We start from the raw sequence: 27,672 nt of genomic DNA, 5'->3' as shown, positions 1-27,672 counted from the left end.
AATTTATAAACTTCCTCTACCTCTTCCTATTAATTATGCAAAAATTTATATCCTTTAGAACCATCATCCACCATATCTCTCTCTTAAACATAAATATCCCTAAATATATTACACTCATAAGTTTATTATTTTTTAATTGTTAAATTATCTTTGAAAGTGAAAACAAAAAATAATCAAAACAAACAAGGCATTAGTTTTTATTCTCTTATTTTATCTCAAAATAATTATTTTATTTTATAACCTTTTGGAGCATAATGCTTGACAGACAGCTTTATTGGAAGTCAGGAATTCAAACATGCCCCCATTTCACCCAAGTGCATGGCATAATACTTTGCCCCTTTGCATGGAAAGGTGGAACAGAGCTGTATTCGCATGTTCAAAGAACAAACTTCTGTCAAGGGGAGGCTGATTAACGTTTCGAACCGCAGAAAATATTTAAATTTAAAAAAAAAAAAAAAAAAATCTGATGCGGACTTGAAAATCACCTAACAAAATGGTTATTGTGGTACCAATGAAGTTAACTGCTAACAAAATCGTATATAGTAGAATCTGAATATACTAGTGTTCCTCTTAGTGGACAATAAACACGAGCCCTTGCTGCAGTCTTCCCTTTCCTTCCTCTCCCCTTCATATACAACAAATGTCATTCATTGGACATGGATCTTAAAGTTCAGCAGTAGCAAATTTGCCATTTAATTTCACTAACTCCACCTTTATGAATTTGAGTTGGTGTGTGCTTCCTTGAGACTCTGCAAGCCAGGATATATGTCCAAGTAAGCAAATAAAGCAAAGGATGCCTCATAATTATCTGTTATTAGTTAAAGCATCAAGAGTAGCATTCGCATGACAAACCAGTCTTTTGAAGGATCGGCTTTGTACAGTTTTCTTCGATTTCTCCAAATCTGGCTTAGCACGATCCAGAGCCTGGGATGCATAAGCATGTTTTTAGTAACTTTCAAACAGATATTATTGGGCAAAAGATTGTCAGAAAAGCTTAGGGAGGAAAATGGCTGCTGTAAAAATGAAAATTTTTTGACATACAAATTGAAGAACAATGATCAAAATATATACCCATGAGAAAATTACATTCAAAATATTTGAAACCCAGAAAAGTTACAAGTGAAAGGCAAAAAATGCAATGCAAATACTGCTTGGGCAAGCTGAGTGCATCCTGTCCACCTGCCTAAAATATAGAACAGCCCCACCTTAAAGTGATATCATAATGTCAAGAGTGATACTTGAATAGCAAAAGTTTGCTCCTTGATAAATAGAATTCAACAAGTTGAGTAATTGTATTTAACAAAAGATTACTCATTGTTGTGTTAGGCAGAAGCTTCAATTTCATGTGTTACTACAACGACATAAATAAAGTCGTTCACACACAAAGGTATAGAGGTTTTAACTTGGTTTAATCAATCACATCTACATGCTTGGATGAAAACAATCTACTATACCATATAGAAATTATAAAAGAAAGAGAAAAACAAATACAACTCCCAAACCAGAAAATAATCCCATGTTTCCTTGCTTATGGGATCTAAATCCTGAACTCTATAAATTGTCTCTTACTCTTCCTCACATCTCTACCTATCACCATATGATCTTTATAAACTCGTATAAATCTCATAATTTTTTCCCTTTCATGACCTAGATATTTATTCAACAAGAAAATACCATTATACATTATATACTATACAATATTCTTTACCAAAATGAATATTTTATTAAGTAGGAATTTGCGATACGTTCCAACAATCTTCCCCTTAGATCAAATTTCATCAAGTTAATCTTCTAGCTATTAATGATACTTTTTCCGCACATCTTTTCTAGTGCACACATATCCTCTGATATCCCATTGTCAAGGCAACCACTTAGTACACTCCACCTACAAACTTTTCCAAACCACCACCACTAGAAATTAAAATTTTGACTAAAGTAATATTGAACAAGCATTCACGATCTCCAATCTTAGGTCCACAAAACTCAATCCTCAGACTCCTTGCTCTATGCCATCATCCCTCATGTGCCATGGTTCCCTTGTATGTCATAATTTAATTATGCACCAATGTCCCTTTGTACACTATGAACACTCTTTGTTTGTCTTTCAGTAAATTTTCATGGATTCAAACTGTTTAGCCACTTCTCATCATTTTCAATTTTCAAGGTCCAATAAATTCATAGGAGACCTATTTCAAATAATGAAGCGCATGCTTCCTGTATCAAATAGCGGTCAAAGAATAGGCACTACCTTCAACCAAAATTTATTTTACAATCCTTTTTATGTTTAATATTGGATATTCACCTCATCTGTTGTAGAAATCTTTACCTTCCTCTTTTCTAGGGTTCTCTACCATAGTTTTGATACCATAGTTGACTCCAAGACAACTTGGGATTCATGGTCTGATTAGAGGTCATTGAGGTTCAGTAACCAAAGCATACTCGATGGTTTTGCTATTAAGGTTGAGGTTGTAGCGTTTCTGGAAGACCTTGTACAAGCAAAAGCTTTTTTGTGGAGGGGATTCTCCTATTGTTATCTTATGAGTGGCTAAACAGAAACGAGGTTCATAGAAACTTGATGAGTGGCTGTGACAAATATTTGACATCTTTACTAAGTTGGGATGCTCCATTCGATTTGTTCCTCACTTAGCTAATCAAGTGGTGAATGAGCTAGCTAAACGAGGAGCAAAGCAATTGGTATCTTTTGTTGGAGATTATGTGCCTCCTCGAGTTTTTTTAATGTTTGTTTAGATTGTCTTTCATTTCTTTTTTTTTCCCCCTCATTTGTTCTTTTTATTTAATAGAAAAGACCCGCAAGGTTTCTGATTAAAAAAAAAAAAGTGTAAAGGTTTTAATGTGGTTTGGCCAATTATGTTTAGATCCACAAATAAGAGAAGCAATCCACTATGCCAAAAAAAAACCATGTATAAATCTTAAGCTTTAAAACAATCTCATGTTTCCCCACTTAGAGTATCTATACCTTGAATCTCAAGCCCTACTCCACTAAGTATATCCCACTCTTCCTCACACATCTACCTATCATGTATAATCTTTATAAACTCATCTCAATCTCATTACTTTTTCCCCTCATGACTTACATTTCTTTTTTTTTTTTTTTTATAGGTAATAAATATATTAAAAGCATATGGCAAAGGCGCACCAAGTACAAACAGAGCATACAAAGAGTGCCAAAATGCAAGAAAAAGAGGAAAAAAAAAGAAAGAAAAAGAAACAACAAACCACAGCCGAAACAAAAGCAATGCCCTACGGATCTATAAAAAGAGCGGGCTCCCAAGCAACCTATAACCAAGACTGAAATCTACTATCTGATCAGGCCATCAAACAGCCCAACAACTGCTCACTTCAACAAATACCACTCCCCTAAGCCACTACTTGATGCAACTACCTATTGCCCTATGAATCCTTTCAAGATTTGAAGAGAATGTAATCATTCTCCTCTTCTCCCCCTCTCGTCCCCATATACCTTATCACTAGCCTAGACGCTTAGAAACCAAATCCCACCTATTCTTCCTACTCCTTCCCTTTTTGCTTGATTGATTACAGTTAATCAAGCACTCCAACTTCCAAACCTCCCTTCAAATTGAGAAATAGAGAAAGACCTCCTCTCAATACTTGAGGCCACCATTCTATGATCCTTTGTGGCTTCCAGCTTCCTCAATAGGGATGCAACTTCCTTCTCAAAACCGTCCATTGGTAAACCCAACCACTTACCAAAGGAAATGAAATTCCTAAATGACAGATCGAAGAGCCTCTAGTCGCCCATCATGTCCTTACTAGGGCTACCCTTTCTTAAAACCACCTCTTCAGCACACAAATCAAGGTTCTCGCACTAGGCATCGCTAGAATGCATCTCTAGGAAGCCCACAACTAAACCCTCATTGGAAAACAAACACAAAAGGCCCACAAACATTGCCCTTACTATCTACTAAAAACCCCTCGTCCTGCTCCCTCCACAGAACTAAGCTATTGGCCATCACCATCAATGCACCCTCGTCTTTGAAAATAGAAGGGAAGTTCCATCCCCTAACACATAAGAAAAAGACAAGTCCGTCCTTACAAAACCATCATCTTCAACCAAGAGGCAGCATCTGCAAATAGCGATCTTATCTCAAGGCTTTGTGTCATCATCAAGATACAAGGGTCTAGCGTAAGTTTTTGGACCACCCCCACCTTCACCATGCAACAAGGGGGACCTCATAAAAATACTTCTATGTTGACCCATTCCACTAGCGCAGAGGCACTCAACAAGAATAGCCTACCCAAGGCAAAAAGGGGCATTTTTCCAACCAAAGAGGACTGATCCGAAGAAAAACAACCCATTGAGGGGGCTAGGCTAGAGCAACAACCAAATCTAGCACAAGTGCCACCAAATCAATACTACAAAAAGAGAAGTTGGACCCACCACAACTTGGTCAACATGTAAAGGCACTATCGATGGCATCAAACATTTTGCATGCTTCCCAACCTCCCCCTACACTCCTACCCGCACATGGCTTCCCTTCACGGTCATCCCTGACCTCTAGCACCTTGCAATCCTCCTTTAAAAAACCAACGACAACCATAGTGGAGTCCCCCACCATAACTGAGCAGCATAATCCGAAGACCCTACCACCACATGCAAGAGCCCAAGGATCCCATTGGAGTTTATTAGAATTCTAGGCCACTGTAAATGTCGTCTCTCCATTGTATCCATGCCCACAACCATAAAACCTCCACAAACATCACCCATCCTTTTAAAGAAATCTTTCCCCACAATTGCAATGATAACCCTATCACTTTTATCAAGATTTCTTTTACAGAAGCCCCTTCCTTGAAACAATCTGCTTCTAGGCTTTCACCAATCTAGCTGCAATCTCTTTCCTTCAAAAGAGTAGCACCCGATATATGACACCCTTTCAGCATCATTAATGTTCCCAAATTCAAATAAAATTAGAGTATCACCTAACAAAAACAAATGAAGATTTCCAACTAAACTCCAATTGATACTAGCCCAGGATTTCAAAGAGCCCAACTCAGAAGCCTCATCCGTAAAATCTCCTTACTTCACCATAAGACAATGCTTCAAATGCCCTAGATTATTCTCTAAATCCTCCCTTCTGCATTAGATCCAAACTGCCTCACCCACTTCTTTGCTGCTAGAAACCACATCTACATAAGAAACACCTTTGCGAGGGGTTTCTTTTGCACACTCCCTCATTTGATGAACATCCCCCTAGGGCATCATCATTGATCTTGATACTGGAACAATACTGATGCTCCTCAGCTTGCTTCCTAGTCCCCCTAGAGCACCCCATTCTTCTAGAAAGATTAAGGAAAACCTCCTCCCCTTTGCTGATAAAGCATAACACTGCAAAAAACTACCCACATTATTGCTTTGAAGTTCCATCTTAAGAACACTTTCCCCTTCCTTCCACTCCTTCCTAAAAGGCTTTCCATTAATGTTATCACAACATAGTTCAACCCCCTCAACAGCAAAGCAAGGCCTCTCGTAAAATTTGATCTAAGAGGAAAAACCTCATCCCCTCTACACCATCAAATCAACATTCTTTCCTTTATCATCTCCTTCAAGATCTTAAAGGATTTTGATTCCACCCCATACCAGCACTTTCCCCCCAATTCTCCTGGAGAGCTACATCTCTAGAGACAACTTTTACTTTCTGGATGAATTTGACTCTTGTAAGGTAAAAATAAAAATAAATAAATAAATAAATAAGGCAAGCTTCCAACTGTTCTCATGACTTAAATTTCTAACTTCATCCTTTATTCTACAAGTACAAAAGAAATATAATATCAATAAGAGGGCAAAATGATTGTAGTTCTTTGAGGTAGAAACCTATGATTGAATAAAAACTTAACAGCATCATTATACTCTTCAATGGGAGGGCAAAATGGTTGTAGTTCTTTAAGCTAGAAACCAATGATTGAATAGTGTTGAATATAATGTATTTATAGTGTAAAATCTTTCTTTCCTTTCTTAATATAGGTCACATATATGGTAGTTAGTTCAACCTAGTCTTGTATATATATTTCTCCATTGTAAGAAGTTAAATAGATGAATGAGAATTAAGGTTTTCTCTCTCTCTCTTTCAACAAATAGAGATACTGGTTGTTCTAAACAAAATACTGAGTATAAAAAATTATAATTGGCCAAAATTTGCATTTATTTATTATATGATCAACTGTTATACATTATTTGATACTGCCATTTATCTTACATTCTCACACTATTATTATTTCAACATCACAATTTGACGACTAATTTTTTACAACTAATTTTTTTTATGATGATGATAATCTATCATATCTATGCAAAATTCAAACTAAGAAGGCTATTGACAAAGAAAGACTAAGTAACCATAGAAGATGCTGGATGAGCAGCTGAGATAGAGAGAAAATGAGAGGAAAAAGAAAAAAAACTTACCTGAATAAGGGACTCCACGCGACGTCTCATCCGAGTGTGCATGAAACCCTCTGAGCACTGTTAATCATGTCCATGGAGGGTATTTAAATCTTAAAAAAAACACACACACACACACAAAACAAAAGAACAAAACATGCACGCGCACACACACAAAGAAGACAATATATGTGGAACATACTTAAAATCTAAGCATTAAGAAGGCCATAAAAAAGGCAAAGGCTAAGGTCTGGCCTGATAGCCAGAAATTGCACTTAAAAGATTTAGCAGGACCATAAACAACCCATTAAACCAAATCTTATATCAACCTACAGAATAAAGGAATTTCAATCAGAACAATCAAAGACTACTTGAATAAAAAGCAAGTCACTAATAAAAATTTGTATAATTTAAGAAGCAGAATATGGAATGAGGCTAAGCATCTTCACAATGTCAAAAGTGCAATAACAGAAACCAAGAGAACTGACTGGAGCTGTAGAAAAATCAACATTTAGGGTGCTACTATGATTTTACTAGAAATTCCTTATCCAACAAATCTTCATTTAGTAAAATGCTGCCTAGATGCTACATTCCCTAGCCAGCTGGCCCAGACCACCTATGGCTAGCCTAAACAGACTGGTAGCAAGAGAACACACACACACACAAACAAACCACATAGTAGAAAGCACCAAAATTATTACTATTAACTCCATAGCTCCAGAAGCGAATTATAAATATGTGACATTGCAGAAGCAGGTAAAAACAAACAGATACTCTATCCAAGAATGAAAACTAGTATCAAAACTATACAACATCATCAAAATCTTCTCCAAGCTATGGGAAATATAGTGCTGCAGACGATACAAAAGTGGAGGTAAGATCTGGTTTGGGGTGGAATCTAAGTCTTTTGAAATCTTTGTTGAATTGATCAGAGGGAGTTTCAAAGGTAGAGTTGTAGAGAGAAGCAGAGGATTATCAAGATGGATTAAGTTTGGGGAGAAAAGCCTTTCTTGGTTGTTAGAAGGTGTGGAACTGTGTTGCAAAGAAAAAGTTGTGACCAAGGAGTTGGGGGGTGTTCTTCATGTGTCAGAGTGGCATAGGAGTTGTTTATGTGTTAGAGTAGCGTAGCAATGGGGCAGGGTGTTTTCTTCATTCCTTGGTATGCACTGAAGAATCAGAAAAATTCCTTTTGGTTTTTCTTGGTTGTTAGAAGGTGTAGAACTGTGTTGCAAAGAAAAAGTTGGACCAAGGAAGGTGGGGGTGAATATTCCTTTTGGTTTTTCTTGAAGGAAAGGGTTTCCCTAGCTAAGAAGCTTCATTACATGGGGATTAGTTGCTTCATTAGAGAGAGCTTGCCTTTTGCAGATGGTTGATGAGGTGTGGATCCAGCTTGATGAAAGGGAATCAAAATAAAAGGAGTCATTGCAGAGCTGCTGGGTGAGGACATGGGGGACCTTTGCAAACCTCCCACCAGTAATACTTGAATTGAGAAGTTCGGCCATCCAAAGTTGGCACCCAAAGGGTGGTTTGCACCTTTCCTAGCTGGGAGGAGCTCTCATTCTATTTTAGTTTGATGAGTTATTGGATGCTAAAAAATGGTTTTGAGGAAAGGGTTGAGATTGTTCAAGGGAAAACCCCTACATGTTGGAAAGGCCTGACATGAAATGTGGCATGAAAATCTCACTTCAACATTTCTTTCCTTCAAAATATTTAAGCTCCGAGAATATTGGACCTCAGATCCTCGCCATCCATGCCCAGCCTAGAATTTGCTTGTGATGAAGCTAAGGGTGTTACCTATTAAATGCATCATAATTTCCTCTTGCACTTCTGATGTGGGATTGCTCCTTAAACCTATAAAAAATTCTTTAAAGCTCACCCACAAGGCGAGGGGTCAAGCCTAGTATTTAGGCATGGAATTGGTTCCACTAACCACTGGACCAAAGACCTTTCAATGGTAACTTTCCACATTTAAATATATATATATATATATATATATATATATATAAACATAAATATATTGTAAATTAACTAAGTTAATTTTAATTATGTTATTATGTTTTTTAATAGTTAAATATAAGATAGAAATAAATTTCTAAATAAAATTATGAATATTTTTAAATAAAAAAATAATTATACATATATCATCATTTTTTTATATCCTTCAATATATCCAAATTAAATATATTATAGTTTTAATATTAATGTGTTTTCAAATTCTATATATTATTACAAGATTTTTAAAACGACTTGAATAAGTATATTATTTCTTATTTTATCACTTCTTAAAGTTTTTTGGGCATTTCTATGAGTTTTCATCAATTTTTATCCCACCAATATTTTTTGTCAAAATTTCCATTGATATTTTCTGATATATTCGCAAAATCTAACAAAGGATATATTTGTAAATTCGTTAGTACAAGAGGCCACAAAGAAGTAAAGAAATGACATAAATCTCATAAAGTCTCAATCGTCCTCCTTTTGTCCTCAAAGATCCAAGCATTTCTCTCTTGCCGCACAATCTAGATCAAAGTGAGACAATCTGGTGGAGTTCCTAAAACCCATATAAGAAATAGACATTATATCAGAAAAACTCCTAGGCTAAACCCACATCATCCTTGCCTATAAAAAATGCTTGTGTCACAACCCCAAAGTGAATGAACGATGTAGAAATAGGTGATCACTCATCTCTCCACTCCCCCTACATAGTATACTCCACTCCACACTAAGGGCTTTGGAAGTTCTTCTTAATTGAAGTCATCGGTATTTACCTTTTTGTGTGTCACTAACCAAGTAAGACCTTATATGAGACTTTTAGACATCATGGAAAGAGAGATACTAAAGAAGTTTTGAAAGAAAAAAATTATCAGAAATCATGCATTAAAGTTCTCTTTTCTTTATAATCTCTTGATGTGAGTTAGGATACATACTGAAGGGGGTTCCCTAACCATGTTAGATTTTATAGACTAGTTAGAATCTCCTTAAAGGGATGGGATGGTCTATATAACCCTTTCCCTTTTGCCTTGCCTTTTAGGCTTCCTTTGTATACAGCTTGTGTACGTGCACCTTTAGATTCCGATTTTAATATATTTATGTTGTTAATCAAAAAAAGAAAAAGGAACAAAAACCAATAATAGATTATTTAAAACCGTCTTATATGTAAATCTTGGCAAGCACAACTTAAGGGGAAAAATCAACTATCTATCATAATCGCACAACAAATAATCTAAAATCACCAATTAGTGCTGATTATTAGCAATGTAAATTTCCTATATGGGACCCATCAAGAGCTTAGTCGCAATACTTTGAGATCACAGATCATCACATGCACAATTAAGCAAAGATCATATATGAATAGAGGCTCTAGAATTCCACATCATCCATGTTGCAGTGCAAAAAAGAAATAAACCATTTTCAAATGAAAACTTACAAGCATGAACATTAAAATTAAGTTGTGCATGTAAATTCTGTTATTTTCCCTCTATCCAAAATTTTGAATCACCTCAACATGATAACATGAGCATGAAATATTGGAGAAGAGGTCTCACCTTAACATGATAACTAACATATGCACGAAATGTTGATAAACTCCAAACAGTTCGGTCCAGTTTTTTGCCTTCCACATGGCGTGGGAAAATGACTGCATTTGTTAATAAACATTATAAGATGTTTCTATAAACGGAGGAAATGGACTATCCAGATTTATGACATTACCAAAAGTAACGAATCCTGCATTTGCAGATAAAGCTTCACCAGCAGTACCCCTCAATTCTAGAGGAGGAGATGGAGACCACAGACAAGGAGGAGCATTATTCAGTCCAGCTGTGCGTCTTGCTTCAACAAATTCCTAAATGATATCCAAACTTTCAAAGTAAAAATTAAGGAATAACCCCCTGGTAGTGATAATACAGGGATGCATTAGAAGTTAGACAAGAACTCTTTAACAGGATCCCCACTTGTTCAGCAAGATCCATATCACTATTATCAACAAAACCAGAAACGGTCCATTTCTATGCATTCTAGTAAATAAATTAGCATTTGAAATTTTCAAGTTATTGTAGTGTGCACGTAAATATGGATAACATAAACACCATACCTGAAGGAAGGATGTTGCAAGAACAGTATCTATGGAGTCCTTGAATCTCATAGGAAACACAACAGTAACCTTTTCAGCCTGCCATTACAAATTGTAATCTAACTTAATTTCAGATCACATATATAACAGTAAAGATAAACAAAAACCAATAAAACACCCCACGCAACCCATCCCAACCCCTTTTTTCTCTTTTCCAAGAACTAGAAAGGAAAAATATAATACTCATAGTTCATGATAGACTTGAATAAAACATCATAACTAGTGATAGATCTAACAGAAAATTATGTAATAAGATTTAAAGTGCAAGAGAATAAAATAAAATAAGCAAGCTGACAAAAATGAGAAACTGGATAGCAAAATCCAGTCAAAAATTAACTATTGGCTGCCAATAGAAGACAAAGGTAACAGTAAATTTTGTGTAATGTACAAAAACAAAAAAACTTGACTAAATGGGCTTAGTCTGTTGAAATGATTTTTAACCTGAGGAACAAGAAAAAAGGACTCCTTCGGCCGATGTACAAGGGCAAAAGGCCGATTGATATCTGGAGCAACAGTCCTTGAAGCAAGATGTTTTAGCACTACCCTTAGTGGGGCACCCAGTACCACTTCCCTTACAGATGCAATCTTTACCAAAAGAGCATGTTTATACTCTGCATAGATCAACAACAAAAAGTGTTACGGTTCTAGTACAGTAGAACAAAATTAGTGTTAGACAATCAAATGAAGATTTCAACAAGTTCACAGATGCCACATTCTGGCCAGCATGGAATTCCCAAATAAGGAAAAAAAGGGGAAAGAAGAATCCAACAGACAAAGATCTAAACCTGTGAGGTAGTCAATATTTTAGTGAACTATTGTTATTACCAGTCTTTTATCAAAAAGGGTTTCATTGTTATTAAAACGTTAACTTGCTTTCATCTAGCTTGCATAAACTCTAAAAGCCTTTCAACTAGTAATACCCACAAAGTATTAAGCCAAAACATAGTCCATGCACCATCACAAAAAATAGTCTCGTGCTGACTTAAAAAGCTTTCCACCCTTTTCAAATAACTTTCTAGAGGCCAAACATATACCCCTCATGCTGTCCTTAGAGAGTTGGCCCCTTTCAATAAGTTATCTCACTCTTTTCCAACCTCCACAGTCACTGCGCAAGTAATATCTTGTTGAACTCTAAAAACCTTATGGTTCCCAAACCCATACCTTTGTCTACACAAACAATTAATGACTATTATCCCTAGCTATTTCCTCTCATTGTATAAGATTCCTTCCCTAGTGGCAACAAAGATTGAGAAAATGCAATGGGATTTTCTGTGGTCAGGATGGAAAAAGAGATCATCTCATTAGTTGGATCCAAGTGTGCAAGCCTAAGGAGGAGGGAGGTTTAGAGTTTGGGTGCATTTCTTGAGAAATAGGGCCTTTTTAGGGAAGTGGCTATGGCGGTTTCCTAGGTAGAACATTGCTCTTTGGCACAAGGTTATCTTGAGCATCTATGAAACGCAGCCAAACAGTTGGGATGCAAACATTTTAGTTAGGTGGTCACACTGTTGGCCTTGGAAGGCCATTTCTCAGATTTCCATGATGTCTCTAATCATACCCATTTTTTGGTGGGTAATGGGACAAAAATCCAACTCTGGGAAGACTTATGGAAGGGGAATCAACCTTTGGCTTTGCATTTTCTGAGTCTTTATAGAGTTTCATAAGTTTGAAATTCTCCTATTTCATTTATCATTAGACTCTCTCCCCCTCTTTCTTGAATTTTTTAAGTTTTGGTGAAAATCACCGATTAAGATGAAGACCTTTGGGCCGACCCCTTTGAAGGGTAAGAAAGCTTTCAACTGAAAATAAAAGGGGGCAACCCAGTCTTGACTAGCCCACCAAAGCTCCCTCCAAAAGAGCTTAAATTTGCTGTTATATAGGTTGGCCTAATAAAGACAACCAAGAGCTCCCCAAAATGCTCAATGACCATGCTAATGTCTATTCCAAAAAAAGCTAACTTTGTTGTTTCTAGCGTCATGAAACTTGGCTTTGGATCCAATGTCTACAAGTCTTCATCAACATGTTTCTCTTCATCCCACTCCACTCTCCCTATTGTGCATGCTCTTCCCACCCTTTCATCCTTGACCTTTGGATCTCCATAATTCCCCTTAGAGAGCATCGTTGTCAACTATGGTGGAACTTCCCAACACCTTCCTCCCACCAGATTTGATGAGGATTCTAGCTCATTTCAAGTGACTCCTCTACGTTGTCTCCTCATCCACTACCATGAAGCCTCCTCAGGCATTGTCAAGCCTCTTAAAAACTCTTTTCCCCACAAAGCACCGGTAATCTTAACACTCTCATTAAAACTTCACCAACACAAACACCTTCCCTAAAGCAACAACTATCTGGCCTCCACCAATCCAATTGCATCTTCTCCCCTCAAATAAACTAAGCCCCAAATGCTAAAACCTTTTGGCTTTAGAAACATTTTCAAATTTAAATAATATGAGAGGATCTCCTAACAAAGATAGTTGTAAATCAACTTTCAATCCCAAGAAGACAGCCTAAAATTTCAATGAGTCAATATCCGGCATTTCAGCCTGAAGAAACATCCCACCTCCCTTGAGGAATACCAAATTGCTCATAACCTCCTTTGTCTCACTCTCAATCCAAATTGCCCCACCCACATCCCTCTTGCCTCTGTTCAGCACCTCTACAAAGGAAGCATGCTCTAAATGAGTATCCCCTCCCTTCTCCTCTAATTTACGAAAAGACTCCTTAGAAGTCTTTGAATGCCTACGCATAGGGACAACTTTGATGCTCCTTAATTTGGTGGCAAAGGTCTTCCATCCCCTAGAAGTTCCCATTCCTCTGGGAAAAACTAAGGAGAACCTTTTCTCCTCTGCAGACAAAGCTAAACAAAGCAAGAATCCTCTAGCTTTGTTTTCGCATAGCTTCAACTTGTAGCCCATTCAACTTTCATTCCACACCCTTCTGAAGGACTAGGGATACTTCCCTTTGTAGCAAGCTTCCACGCCCTCTAGTAAACGAGCAAGACCCCTCTTTCCAAATATGATCCAAGAAGAAAACCCCCGACCCCTCTCCACAATCTTCCCAACCGCCTTACCTTTGACTAACTCTAGTGAAATTTCAAAGGATTTCGATTCCACTCCAAACCAGCATTTTCCTCCACGAGATTCCATCTCATCTTGAGCAAAACCTTTCTACTAAGGAAATTGAAAATAAATTATTAATTAGAATCAACCAATCATATCCAAAGCAAATCTAACCAAGATCTCATACCCACACTCCTATCATTTTCTCAACATGAGTACAATGGTGAAGTTGGAGAGTCTGAGCATCATAGACGTAAACTACCATCCTTTTTAAGAGTAAGCAAGCAAAGCTAGGATAGCACATGTGCTAAGACTTTCACGAATGAACCCCTTCGAAAGTAATTTATCGACTTGTCTTTTAAGCTCTACATGCTTTAATGGATTCATATGGGATGTTGGTAGACTAAGTAAATCCACCACTGCATATTGAACATTATGCATTGGTGGCAGCTCATTGGGTAAATCCACCACTAGAACATATGAAAAATCAATCAACAACTTAGGCACTTTTGGAGGCACTTCTTAAGGTGATAAAAGGGTTGAATCTATGTATTCTTTAGCCATGAGAACATACACAATCTCATTCTCCTTTTTTTTTTTTATAGGTATACACAATCTCATTCTCTTTACATTCCTTTTCAAACTTCTTCTTGGTAAGAACAAACATATGCTTCTTTTAAGTTTCAACAACATTCTTTGGCTTCTCTTCTTGATGGTTCTTCATTTGCTCCCATTGTTGTCAAAAGCAAAAGGTGGCATCAAGGCAATAAGACTCCTTAATCCTAAAGCAAACGGCAACAAGCAAGGCAATAGCCTAACTATAGTAAGGTGATAAAAAATATACATACATTTACTTATTCTCTACTTAACCAATATATGCATCGTCTTTAACAATTAGTACTATTAATTTTTCATCCCTCATGGTGTCAAATAAAATTAATGAAATAGTGATAATTATTAAAGGTGTTAAATATTATACCCCACACACTATAAGAAACATCATATTGTTTAGAAAAATTCATCTTGTCCAAATACATATTCTAATTTTCCAGACATCTAAAAATCATAATAAAAAGACAAAATAAAGAGTGAACATCCTAGAGATGTTTTAGGCATCATCATCTTAGTCATCATTAAAATTAAGATTGTCATCACTTCCATCAAGACTAGATCGATTGCCCTCCATCTCATTATTAGTAGTAGAATTTGATAATATGATATTTCATCTCATACTTTGTTTAATCTAATAACAAATTAAATTAAATTACAATCTATGTTTAGTCTTAACCCATGGTCAAAGGCGAGTGGTTCTATGCCTTAAGCCTTATCCCAAGGCAACCACCTTTGATAACGCTATTTGTTCCATACTCAGGCTTCAAAACAATGTGGTCTTTATTGAATTTAAAAGAATGTGCTAACCCTTTCATAGTGAAACACAGTGTTTTTTAGAGTTTCAACAACATTATTTGGCTTCTCTTCTTAATGGTTCTTCATTTGTTCCATACTCAATGTTCTCTTATCAAATTTAAAAGATGTGCTAACCCTTTGATAGTGATACTTGTCTTGATCATAGAGCCAAGGTCAACCAAGAGCCAAGTGAGTAACGATCATATGAATCACATTGCACCATATAGAATCATTATAATGTTCACAAGAAATAGAAATCAAACATCCCTTTCTTACTAGAAAAGAAGTATATCAATCCATGCTAGTGAAGATGAGGCCATATTGGCAATTTCAGCCTTGCAACAATTGCTCTAGACACTACACTCATGCTGCTACCTTCATAAATAATTTGTTTACATGCTTCATTCCCACTATATATTATGATTTAGAATAGATGTACACCTCTAATTTTCACTTTTTTGCTCTGATGCACCAAGAATACTCTAACAACTGAAAGACAAGAAGGATCCACATCAGCTTCTTGAAGATCATCAACATTTAGGGATCCAATCTCATTGAAGGAGTCCTCTCCTTCATCATTATTCATTGTTGTCATCTCTTTGATCTCAGCATCAATGTGCAAATTTCATTTCAGGCATTCCAATGCCATACCTCCCCATTCTCTACATTTAAAACAATGGTCTTTGTAGTCTATCTGTTGATCACCACCCTTAGGAGCTTTGCTTTTTGAATCAGCAGGGTTATTAACTTTAGAACCAGCCTATGTTATGGTTGTTTTCAATGATCTTCCATTTTCATCATATTTTCTCACAGTTGTCTCTCAGGCTAGGAAAGAAATCCTTCTAGTTAAGGGCTTACAAATTCTTTTCTATCTTTGAAGTCAATTGGAGCGCTTCATCAACATCATAGAAATGATGTGTTACCATTTGGCCCCTAATTTCAGCCCTTCATCATGTTTTAAATGGGGAAAGAGTTTTTCAAGAATCTTTAACTCCCTCACACCAAATTTTCAGCTCCTCAAACTTGCCCATACACTCAGCCGCTGTCATGCCTCCTTACTTCAGATTGGTAATTGATCATAAAGGTCATCTAGGTAACCATAAGGTAGGTATTTCACTTTAACTTTTGTATCTTCTCATCCCAATAAACAATTGGTAACTCTCCCGAGATTCTTCTAAAATCATTCTACACACCTGTCCACCTAATTTGTGCCTGTCCAACAAGTTTCATAATAGCAAATCAAACTCGTCTTTCATTTGACATGTCATATCCATCAAATTAGGTCTCCAAGGTAACTAATTAATCTGAAAAGGCTAAAGGAATAAATGTTTTCCAGCAATATTTAATACTTCTATTCATACTTTCTTTGTAATATCACCAGCCATGTCATGCTTATCATGCCTTCCATACCAATCTAACTACATAATATCATTCACCAAATCCAAAAGACTAGTTTGAGGCCTTTCAAGATGATGTGTTGCTCTAAGATTAGTACTAGATGGCAGGTTTGAACTGAACCCTTCCTCCACATTCTCCTCAACACATGCTCCCTTGTCCTTAGTGCCACAAGTTGCTGTTTTAGAAACATGATTGGCTGAATCTTCAATATTGTAAGGACTAATAGTTGGCAGTTTCTTGAATTTGGGCTTCCAATGCTTCAACCTTCTCCATAATCATGTAGAGAAAATCATCACATTGTCGACCTGTCAATTTTCCCCTAAAACTTCAACCATTTCTAGTTATCATAATGCTATAGTAGGCTATAAACCAAATTTGATGCAGATCTTAAAATTTCCAGCACTATAGGATTTTCTTGGGTAATAGAATGAGATGAAAAGAATAAAAGATAGCTAGAGAGAGAGAGAGAGATCCTTAGCAATTACACCAAGGTTTCTAGGCAATCACACTTAAGGTTTTCTAAGCAATCACACCCTTAAGGAAGTGTAATTGATGTTGAAAGCAAGAAATCAAAGCTTGAAGGGGAATGAAATTAAGGCCAAGTTACACGTTTGCAACTAGAAAACAGAAAACAATTTTTTGTTCTTAAAAACATAAAAACAAGGTGCCTATCAAAAAACATAAAAACAAGGTATTTTTAAAAAATATTTTTTTTAGTTGTTATCACTTGTTTTGTAAGCATTGTTTTAAAAAATAATTATACAAATATGGACAAAGATTAAAAATAAAGTATTACATTCTAAAACATATTTAAAAATATAGAAAACAGGTTAAAAACATTTCAAGTTTTCAAACAAACTTTTATTTTATAAAACATTGTATAACAATTTTCAAAAACTGTTCTCAAAAACTATTTCTCAAAACTGTTTTCAAAAACACTTCCCAAACAAACCTAGACATCTATTTTCTAGCCACCCCACTCCTTCCCTACACCCCCTAAGGAATTGAACAAAGAGTATGCTTAATGAAGATGAATCTCCAAGAAAGACATCACGAAAGGGAATTAATATTAGTTACAATTAAAGTAGGATTAGTATTACTTGAAATTAAATAGGATTAGCATTTTTTGGAATCAAATTAAGAGTAGCTAATTAAGTCATAGGAGAATTAAAATGAGTCATAATAGGTTATTAGAATCCTAATAGACTTTGGATTTCTTAGAAAAACCTATAAATAAGACTAATTAATGTAAATCAAAGTATTAATTGATGATTAACAATATTATGTTTTCTTTCATACTTTGCAATTTTCAATGGTGAGACTTAATTAATTTTTTTCTAGGTGAAATTCATAGAAGGCCTTAGTACGACTCTAAGGTTTCTATCTCTCCTTCTCCTTATCTTCTTTCTCTATATTTTATTTTTATTTTATTTTTTGTTGCCATAAACTTTATCCTTTGTTCCTCTCCTTAACCCTAAAAGATAAAAACCTTAGCCCGCGTATTTTATTGTAGGCAATCATCCTAGGGTTGTCCTACACCAATACTACTGCTAAAACAAAAGGTTTTTTTAGCTTTTATTGGACATATACGATCAAATGAAGAATGATGTCATAGACTTCTCTTCTTTTTAGGGGTGTGGGGTGGATGGTGGTGGTGTTGACATCACATACATACAATTTTTTTTATAAACACTGCAAAGGTATATCGTGCACTGAAATACGATTTAGTCCATGGTTGAAATCATTATCAAATTTCTCTTAGAATATTGCATCATTGTTGTGTTGTCTCCAAAACATTTGCATCTTAGTCCACTCAAAGTCACCCTACTAATGATAGAAAGCCAATTAAAGAACATTCTAACACAATAACACAACATGGATTAGAAGAGAATATTGCAAAACAAGTTGTTCTAATAGTGGCAAGCAAGCAAAATATGGCAACAAAAGAATCCATCGAAATAAGGAAATGCAATCCTTTAAAGATGTTTTCAGTTATTATCTTAGAGTAGTTATGTAGATGAAAATGTGTGACAAACTGTTCCTATATGTTTCAGCATAGCCATGGCAAGTTCATAATGACCTTAGAAAAGAAACTTGTTGAACCTTCATCTGGAGGAAGTTTTGACAAATTCAGTTTCAATGTGAGATTGAAGCCATCTTTTGGAGGATCAAGAATTTGTACGAGTACACCATATGAAGCTTTTATTGCTTCTATGGCTCCAAAGGGAAGCCCACCAGAGAAAACTGCCTCTTGAGCTGGAGTGGGTAAAGATACTGACAGCAGCAGGAATTGTGGATACTTCATTGACACCTGCAAGATATTCAACAAGTGAGGTTTACAGAGATTATATGATTTTTCCTTGCATAAAATGCAAAATATTAAGAAAATAAAATATTCAAAATAACCAACAAAAATAATCTATAAAATGTATTTTATTATAATGATCATCATTCTCCACCAGAATGTTGAGCACAAAAACTAATAAATCACCTGAACATGGTAGCGAACATCATCAAACTCAACCCATTGGTAATCCAGTTCAACTCCTTTCTCAAGACTGCAGAATGAACATGGCAAACATTAGCATGCTGTGTCAGGCCATTACAGCAACAAGACGAGTTCCAAGTATCTATGTTTGATTTGGGTAGTTGGTGATAAGGAAGAAAAATAAGAATTGGCATTGAAGTAAGTACTTGCAATAATTAAAAAGAGGCAAGTGAGCGTGGTGGAGAGAAAGTGTTGGAATTACCGTCAGATTCAAGAAGAGATAATTCTACCCTGAAAGCAATGGAAATTATAGGGTCCATGTACCTTGTGGTGGAGTTGTATCATCAGAAATTGGATGGGAAAGCAAGGGAATTAAAAATTTGTTATTGTCCTGAGAAACTATGAAATTTCTCTAAGATCAAGATCTCAGAAATTTTGAAGAAGATTGATGCCTCCCTTGTGTTCGTTATGATGCATTTGGAAAGAGCACACCCGCCAAATCTTTAGGAGTAAAGAGCTCTCAGATTAGAGGTTAAAGGAGGACCTCATTAGAGCCCTCTTGGAATGGACAAACACTAAGCTAGATTTGGAAATTTTGCCAACGTTCGATTTCCTAGATGGTCCCAATTACAGGTAGCTGTGGTTTTTTGGTTGTTTTGGTTATTTTGGCCAGCTCCTTTCATTTTTCTTTCTTTGTTTTTTGTGTATGCTTCCTGTATGACATAGGGTGTGCCCCCTTTTTTTGGCGCTCTTTCAATAGATTTGCTATGGTTGCCTGTTAGGGAGAGGGAAAGAGAGGAGACAAAGAGACAGAGTACACATAAAAAAATATTTAGAAAAAAACACATGAAGAGGTATGCCAAAAAGGTACAACAAACATAGCAAAGTGTTTTTTCTCTTTGAGAGAGCAAAGAAACCTCCAAGTGTTTCTTACCTAAGGGCATTGTTTTTTCCCTTTTTTTTCTATATTTGTCTAATAGACAAACTGGAAACATATATAAATAGGTTCCCAAGAGGACAATGTTTCAAAGGCAAAGAGAAAGCATAGTAGGATAGAGCCCTAGAAAGCATGCTATGATGTAACAAACTTTAGTTTCATTAATAAATTTAACTATTTATAATTCTAGTTTCCTTTACTATCCTATTTGCATTGATTGGGTATTCTGAGCATTCGCACCTCTATCACTTGCATTGTACATGACCTGAATACATTAGAAGTTGTACAAAAGATACAAGTCATAGATTTCTCGCAAGATAATAAGTTGTTCATAATCGGTTCATGGATTTGGGCAATCCAGCAAATATTGTAATACACTACCTCTTAATTAGAATGATAACTTGTCTCCGTCATCAAGATAGCTTTCTTTCTCATGATAATTATACTAGTGTGTATGATTACATGTTGGATATAACCTACTATTAATCATGAAATTAGCTATTGGGTAATCATAATTCACCAAACTACTATATTGCATAAGCTCTCAACCTTAAGAGAATATTGAGTTTGTGTTGAAGTCAATAGGAGGCTTTTACAGGTATTCTTGATAGAGACATCATGATATATCATGGAATCGAAACAGCTTGTTCCCTTAGGTAATCCTAATGACATGTAATAAGAAAATTATGGTCGTAGTAATTCTTTAAATGGAATTTGACATATACTCTTTGTGAAGTAAGGCATGTCATTTAATCACATAATAGGAGGATTTGTAGCTCAAGGATGGGAAAGGTGATCTCAAGAAGTTGATAGCATATACCTCATTAGATTAAAAACACTAATTCATAGGGAGTCTGCATGCAGTAGATGGTAAGTCATGGACCCGAAATTAGCCTTGTTGTAATATCATAAGATATTGAAGTGTAGTTGACTCTTTTAAGTGGAGTGCTAAGTCAACTTCAGAATTGGATTATGATGGAATTAGTATTTTCCTACAGGTCTCAATGGTCCCCTTTCAAGCTCCTAATTCATGGTGACATACTCATTTGAGGGCATTTTGGGATTGTAATTCATAAGTGTGCATAAAGGATGTTTTGGTAAAAATGCAAAGTTGCATTGGATCTTATGAATGGTATTTCTGAATTAGACTAATTAATTAATGAGCCCCAATAGGGCTAATTAATTAATTAAAACCCAAGTGAGTTAGCTTAAGTGACTCAAGCTCAAGTTGTGTTCAAATCACTTAAAATCATAGGGAAGCCTATATAAACCCCGTTAAGAGTTTAAGGCTTTACTTTTGCATTATGTCTTCTAAACTCTAGAAGGCAAACCCTAGCCACCCCTTAAAAGAGAGAGAATACCACCCTTCTCTCGTGCCAAGGTCTTGAAAGGAGAGATCAGGGGGGAAATCGTTGGGTCTGTGAGATCTACAACACCTATGGACTATCTTCATCAGATTGAATTCGATTTAGGAACATTCAAATTGCAAGTATGAGTCTTTTACCTCCAAATCTATGATATATTATGGTTTTTGTTCCCATATGTTTCCGCTCTGTTAGATATGGAGCACCTAGGATGAGATTCCATGCAGTCTAAGAGACCGAGGGTCAAGGAGCAAAGTAATCTAGGCTTCCCAATAATGCAAACATTCTATAGTAAAATAATGGAAAGTAATATGAAAATACTAGTAAAGAGGCCTCCCGTCTATAAAAATTAGAAAAGTAGCTAACAAAGGGAACAAAGACAAAATGATGCAGGAAAACACAACAAAGTTATCAGTAATCACTTAAAAGAGTTTTTCTATTGACTGGGTTCAAATGCACCTCGTAGAACCAATTCAGATTTACATGGATAGCCACAGCCCAAAGAGAATTCAGGTTCACTAAGAAATCTCTAAAGCCTTCTCTTAGCAAAAGCTTTGTTACTTACAACCACATTATAGATGCCACAATCTTAAAAACTATGGAGAACAATTCAATCAATTTTGATTCTTGGAGTGGCATTATTATTTTGGAATATGCAAAGAATGTATGGTAAGAAAAGCTAGCCTCTTAACATCCCCAAATTTTTGTATCATCTTGCAATTTATATTTTCCTTAATAGGTCAATAAAGAATATTTAAGAAGTCATTTTTTTTCAATGTCAGAAAATGAGCTACTTTTTTTTATTAGGAATAAAAAATATATTAATTGTGAAAAAAATACATGACAAGGATGAGAGGTCCTCCCACAAAATACAAGAAACTGATCAAAGTATGACTAAAATCCTCCACTGTACAAGGAGAACCATACACAAAGATTTAATCCACTTAACAATATACATAGGTGAAATCTCTTCAATTCCGGATAAGCTCCTCTCATTATTGTCCAACCCTTTTGATTTACAAACGGAATGCCAACTAAGCTAAGTAACATTGAGTAGAATGTCTTTAAAGGCGTTAGTACAAGAGGTCCAAAAGGAGGAATAGAAGTGAAGTAGATCCCACAAAATCTCTATCATTCTCCACTTTTTCTCAAAAATCCTAGCATTTCCCTTTCGTCGTACAATCCAAGGCAATGTAAGAAGATGAGTAATAAAGAATATTCAAAAAGTCATTTTGTTTTTGGTGTCAGAAAATGAGCTACTTTTTTTTTTATCAAAAACAAAAGATATTAATTGTGAAAAAAAAAGTACATGACAAGGATGAGGGGTCCTTCCACAAAATACAAGAAAATGATCAAAGTATGACTAAACTCCTCAACCATATAAGGAGAACCATGCACGGAGGTTTGTCCACTTAGCGACATACATATGTGAAATCTCTTCAATTACAGACTAAGCTCCTCTCATTATTATCCAACCCTTTTGATTTACAAACTGAATGTCAACTAAGCTAAATAACATTGAGTAGAATGTCTTTAAAGACATTGATACAAGAGGCCCAAAAAGAGGAATAGAAGTGAAGTACATCACACAAAATTTCTATTGTTCTTCACTTTTCCTCAAAGATCCTAACATTTCTCTCTTACCACACAATCTAAAAGAATGTCAGAACATGAGCAATAAAGAATATTCAAAAAGTCATTTTGTTTTCAGTATCAAAAAATAAACTACTTTTTTTTATCGGAAACAAAAGATATATTAATTGTGAAGAAAAGTACATGACAAGGATGAGGGGTCCTTCCAAAAAATACAAGAAACTGATCAAAGTGTGACTAAACTCCTCCACTATACAAGGAGAACCATGCACAAAGGTTTAGTCCACTTAATATACATAGATGAAATCTCTTCAATTCCGAACTAAGCTCCTCCCATTGTTGTTCAACCCTTTTGACTTACAAACCGAATGCCAACTAAGCTAAATAACATTGAGTAGAATGCCTTTAAAGAGGTTGGTACATGAGGCCCAGAAAGAGGATAGAAGTGAAGTAGGTCCCACAAAATCTCTACCATTCTCCACTTTTCCTCAAAGATCTTAACATCTTTTTCTCACCATACAATCCAATGCAATATGAGAGAGCAATAAAGAATATTCAAAAAGTCACTTTGTTTTCAGTGTCAAAAAATGAACTACCTTTTTTTAATCAAAAACAAACATGTTAATTGTGAAAAAAAACACATAACAATGATGAGGAGTCCTTCCACAAAATAAAAGAAATTGATCAAAGTATGACTAAACTCCTCCACTATACAAGGAAAACTATACACAAAGGTTTAATCCACTTAACCATAGAAATAGGTGAAATCTCTTCAATTTCGAACTAGGCTCCTCTCATTGTTGTCCAACCCTTTTGATTTACAAACCGAATGTCAACTAAGCTGAATAACATTGAATAAAATGCCTTTAAAGGCATTGGTTTAAGAGGCTCAAAATGAGGAATAAAAGTGAAGTAAATCCCACAAAATCTCTACCATTCTCAACTTTTCCTCAAAGATCATAGTATTTCTCTCTCACCACACAATCCAAGGTTTTTTTTTTTTTTTTTTTTTTTTTTTTGATAGATACCACACAATCCAAGGTATTGTGAAAAGATGAGCAACTTGAACAATACCTATTTAACCAAAAGCTACTAAATTGCAATTCAAATCAAACCCACCATCTCCAACCCATTGGACTTGGTTTTAGAACATAAACATATTAATTTCTCTTTTGCTAGACTATGTTTAATAAATATGAAGTGGGAGCAACTAGAAAAACATCAGTTGTTATCACCAATGTTTTAAAACCGAATTGGATTGGACCCCTACTCTGGTTCAATTCACCATTTGAGTTGAAAGAGGCTTTGAATCAAGCTTGAACCAAACTGACTGATGGTCAAACCGTTGAATTGGTGAACCAATTAGTCTAGTTTTGAGTTTGCTATTTCCCTTTTTATTTTGGCAAAATGGGCTTCTCACCCTAATGGGTCAGTCTTCACGGGCTGCAACACTGAATGTAGTAGAATATAGTGCATGAGAACTCGAACCTAAGACCTAAGGTTGAAAGAATGAAGAAGACTCCATTGACCTTGATGCCATGTTGCTTAAATGCGTAAAATAATAAAATAACATAATTTTTTTTCAAAAAATTTGGTAATAATAAATTTGTAGTTAATATAATTAAAAATGATATAATATTTATTAAAATTAAAAATAACATAATATATATATAAGCATATAATTTCCAATATATAAGAAAAATTAAATATTTTTTTTCTTTTTTAATATATATTTTCTCATTCAAATATTATATTTATTTTATTTAATAGAATTTAAAATATATGAATATTTGTACTCACTCATAATTTAATTTAATAATATCAAAGATAAAAATAAATAAACATCATTGATTTTAAATTTCTTCATATATATATATATATATATATATATATAAAGATTTTGGAATTTATTAAATTTCTATAATCATTTTTAACTTTAATAATATAAAAATAATATATTTATGATGTCACAATTCGACTATAGGTCTGACCATTGAACCGTGAACGGATAAATTTTCTAGTTCAATCACATTTTGAAAACATTGGCTATCACTGTAATAGGGGGGACCAGTGGAGATGAATCTCTATCATCCTTCGCCAAAGAAAAAGTGAAACCACTAGATGAATATATATAGCAACTGGAAAAACACCAGTTGTCATCACTGTGATATGGACCTGATGAAGATGAATTTCTTCTCTGGAAAGAAAATTAAAAAATAAAAAGAAAGGAAAAGGAGTGAGGCCACTAGATGGCAGATAAAGGAAGTAAATATATATATATATATATATAGCATGGACATATAATTAAAGGTCATACCTTCATTAAAAAATAGAAACAAAGGAAAACCAGCGTGATTCAAAAATCTTCACAGTTTGCACTTGAAAGTAGTAGAGATGGAATTCATACAATTGGCTATGAACTAAGTACAAATGATAATAATTGAAATAATAAGAACAAATAAATGAGCAACATTACTGAGGAATCAAAATTTGCCAATAATAGAAATTAAACAAGAATAAGGCACCCAGGTAGATAACTGGAACGGTATCAGGGAGCTTAAAAAATAAAATCCAAAAAAAAAAAAAAGAAACTCACTTCTGAACCCGATTTAACAAGGTTTGTAGAAGAAATCTGGAAGGAGACTGCAAGAGTATCATCGAATTCACTATCTGGACACCTCTCCCTCGCTATGTAAATAGCAATCAAGCAATTTTTCTCAGTCAGGAGATTCAAAATGCACCCACGTTTCTTCTCAATCCATCCGAGATTCTATAGGGAATAGACAAGTTAAAATCAGAAATAAAACCCATATGGATTCTGACCCAATGTCATGAGAACAAAAGAACAAAAAGTTACAACATCATAAAGACCAAAAGAAAGACGGGAAAAATAGCACCCAGATCTGGTAGTTCCAAAAAATCCCAAGCCAAAATTTTCCTAATAAATCTCAAAAGTTACAAATAAACCCAGACAAAATTCCACCACAAGACGAACTCAATGGAAAAAGAATAAAAATATAGGCAGATCCAACAGTTCGAAGCATTTGCAGGAGCAGACCTGAGCGTGTGAAGAACAAACCTGATCAACCGGCAGAGGAAGACGATAACCTAGAGATACCTTTCTGCTGCTTCTATTCTTCTTCACTGATTTTTCTACGCTTTCCCAATCTTCAGCTTCTACCCATTTCTTCCCGTCTTGCACTCCACCGTTTTCTCTTTTTTTTATTTCAAAAATCAGCTATCATTTTTTAATCCCAACTTCCCTGCTTTTTGATAGATATTTATAGTTTCCATAAATATCTTAATAGAGAGATATCAGAGCTTTTACAAACTTTTTTAACTTTAAAAAAAAAAAAAATGGTAGGATGGACAGAGCTTTTACAATATAAATTTACTGCCGACTAAGGAACAATTTTTCTTACTTTCTACGTACTTGTTTAATAATTTTAAAAGGTTGAATTTCATTCCCCTACTAAATATTTAAATTTATGAGTGAAATTAATCCAACTTTAATAAATAAAATAATTAAAAATATTAATATATGGAAGAAAAAATATTTTTTATTGAAATTTTATTTTGGCCTATTAAAAGTATTATTTATATTATATTTGAAATGAAGAGATTGTGAGAATGAATAATTAATTTGGAATCTTTTAGGTTTTGTTATCAAAAGTATAAAGTAAATAAAAAAAATATTAAAAAACATAATTTTTTTACGTTTTGTTTCATTATAGAAAATATAAAAAAAAAATTCAAATATAAATAAAATTAGTTAGAAATATATGTATTTTTTAATTATTTAATCTTTATATAATTTAAAAAAACATATAAAAATAATTTATTGATTATTTTTTATTTTCCTTTCACTTTTTTTCTTTTCATTTTTTTTTTATATTTTTTTCCCTCATATTTTTCCTTCAAATTTTTTCGATAATCAAATATAATCTTTAAGGTTTCAAAAAAAAATTAGCAAAAGTAGATTCAAGGATTTATTTTATATTTTTTAAAATTATTTTAAATTTTTTAAAATATATATCTTTTTAATCTTTTTTTTAAAATCATTAGAATTTTGGTATCATTCTTTAAAGTTTCTTATAATATCACTATTTTTGTGTTTTTTTCTTTACTTTTTTGTAAAAATGACATTTCATGACATTTTCATTATTTTAAATATTAAGTCACGACTTCCCTTTCTTTTTCCACCGTTACCCTTTTTTATATTATTATTTTTTCACCATATGTTTTTTTTTTTTTTTTTCACAACTTTCTTTTGTCTATTTTATCTCTAACCAAGTGAGGTTTTTATTAACTTAAAGTTTCAACCAAGTTTTCAATCACTTTTACACTTAGATTCCGATTTCAATTGACTCTTACACAATCTCTTCAAGTTTCAACTCACTTAAAGGTTTTAATACTCGATTGACAAGTATGAATCTCTCAACCTAACTTAACAATTGCTCAAATACAACTCAATGATGGAATAAATCACAAAGGTGAACTAAAGAGTATGCAAATGGAGATTTAATGTACCAAGAAAAGAATGAGAGCTTTTAAGACAAAAAAAAAAAAAAAAAAAAAACAAGGAGACAAATAAATGCAAGTGTTATCTTCTTCATAAATGAAGTGGAGTTTTCTATTCATGGGTTTATGACCTTAGAAATCAAATAAACCAAAAAACAGTTTCAACTAGTCGAGTTGGGGATCGACTGGTTCACTAGGCATTAGAGCATTTAATGCTTAACAGGTGACTGTTACCCTCAACCGGGAAGGCAAATCCTTCGATCGAGAATGAAAGACTACTGGAAGAGAGAATGTGTTTTTTGCACCTCTCAATTGAACCTCGATCAGAAAGAGGGAACCGATCGAACGGTACCCTGGCCGG

At 34.6% G+C, this 27,672-nt stretch overlaps 1 protein-coding gene across 3 annotated transcripts; it reads right to left on the bottom strand.

Annotated features, from left to right (window-relative positions):
• Positions 1-330: 330 nt before the first annotated feature.
• Positions 331-26,031, bottom strand: LOC117919875 (actin-related protein 2/3 complex subunit 2A). Of its 3 annotated transcripts, XM_034837345.1 has the most exons (12): positions 25,870-26,031; positions 25,387-25,560; positions 18,900-18,966; positions 18,512-18,719; positions 10,989-11,158; positions 10,509-10,586; positions 10,127-10,259; positions 9,961-10,052; positions 6,440-6,496; positions 853-924; positions 712-749; positions 331-625 (listed from the first exon to the last, which is right to left on the bottom strand). In XM_034837345.1, the coding sequence occupies exons 2-11, from the start codon at positions 25,446-25,448 to the stop codon at positions 714-716; spliced, it is 975 nt and encodes a 324-aa protein (XP_034693236.1). In that variant the 5' UTR covers positions 25,449-25,560; positions 25,870-26,031; the 3' UTR covers positions 331-625; positions 712-713. The 3 variants fall into 3 exon arrangements, with proteins under 3 accessions (XP_034693236.1, XP_034693158.1, XP_034693081.1); XM_034837267.1 differs by having other exon boundaries at positions 331-749; positions 25,849-26,031; XM_034837190.1 differs by having other exon boundaries at positions 331-749.
• Between the last annotated feature and the right edge of the window lie 1,641 nt (positions 26,032-27,672).

The sequence above is a fragment of the Vitis riparia genome, chromosome 1 (genome assembly GCF_004353265.1).
Source record: "Vitis riparia cultivar Riparia Gloire de Montpellier isolate 1030 chromosome 1, EGFV_Vit.rip_1.0, whole genome shotgun sequence".
NCBI classification, from domain to species: domain Eukaryota; kingdom Viridiplantae; phylum Streptophyta; class Magnoliopsida; order Vitales; family Vitaceae; genus Vitis; species Vitis riparia.
The sequence above is the reverse complement of the archived record's forward strand: the minus strand, read 5'-3'. Positions and strand labels throughout refer to the sequence as shown.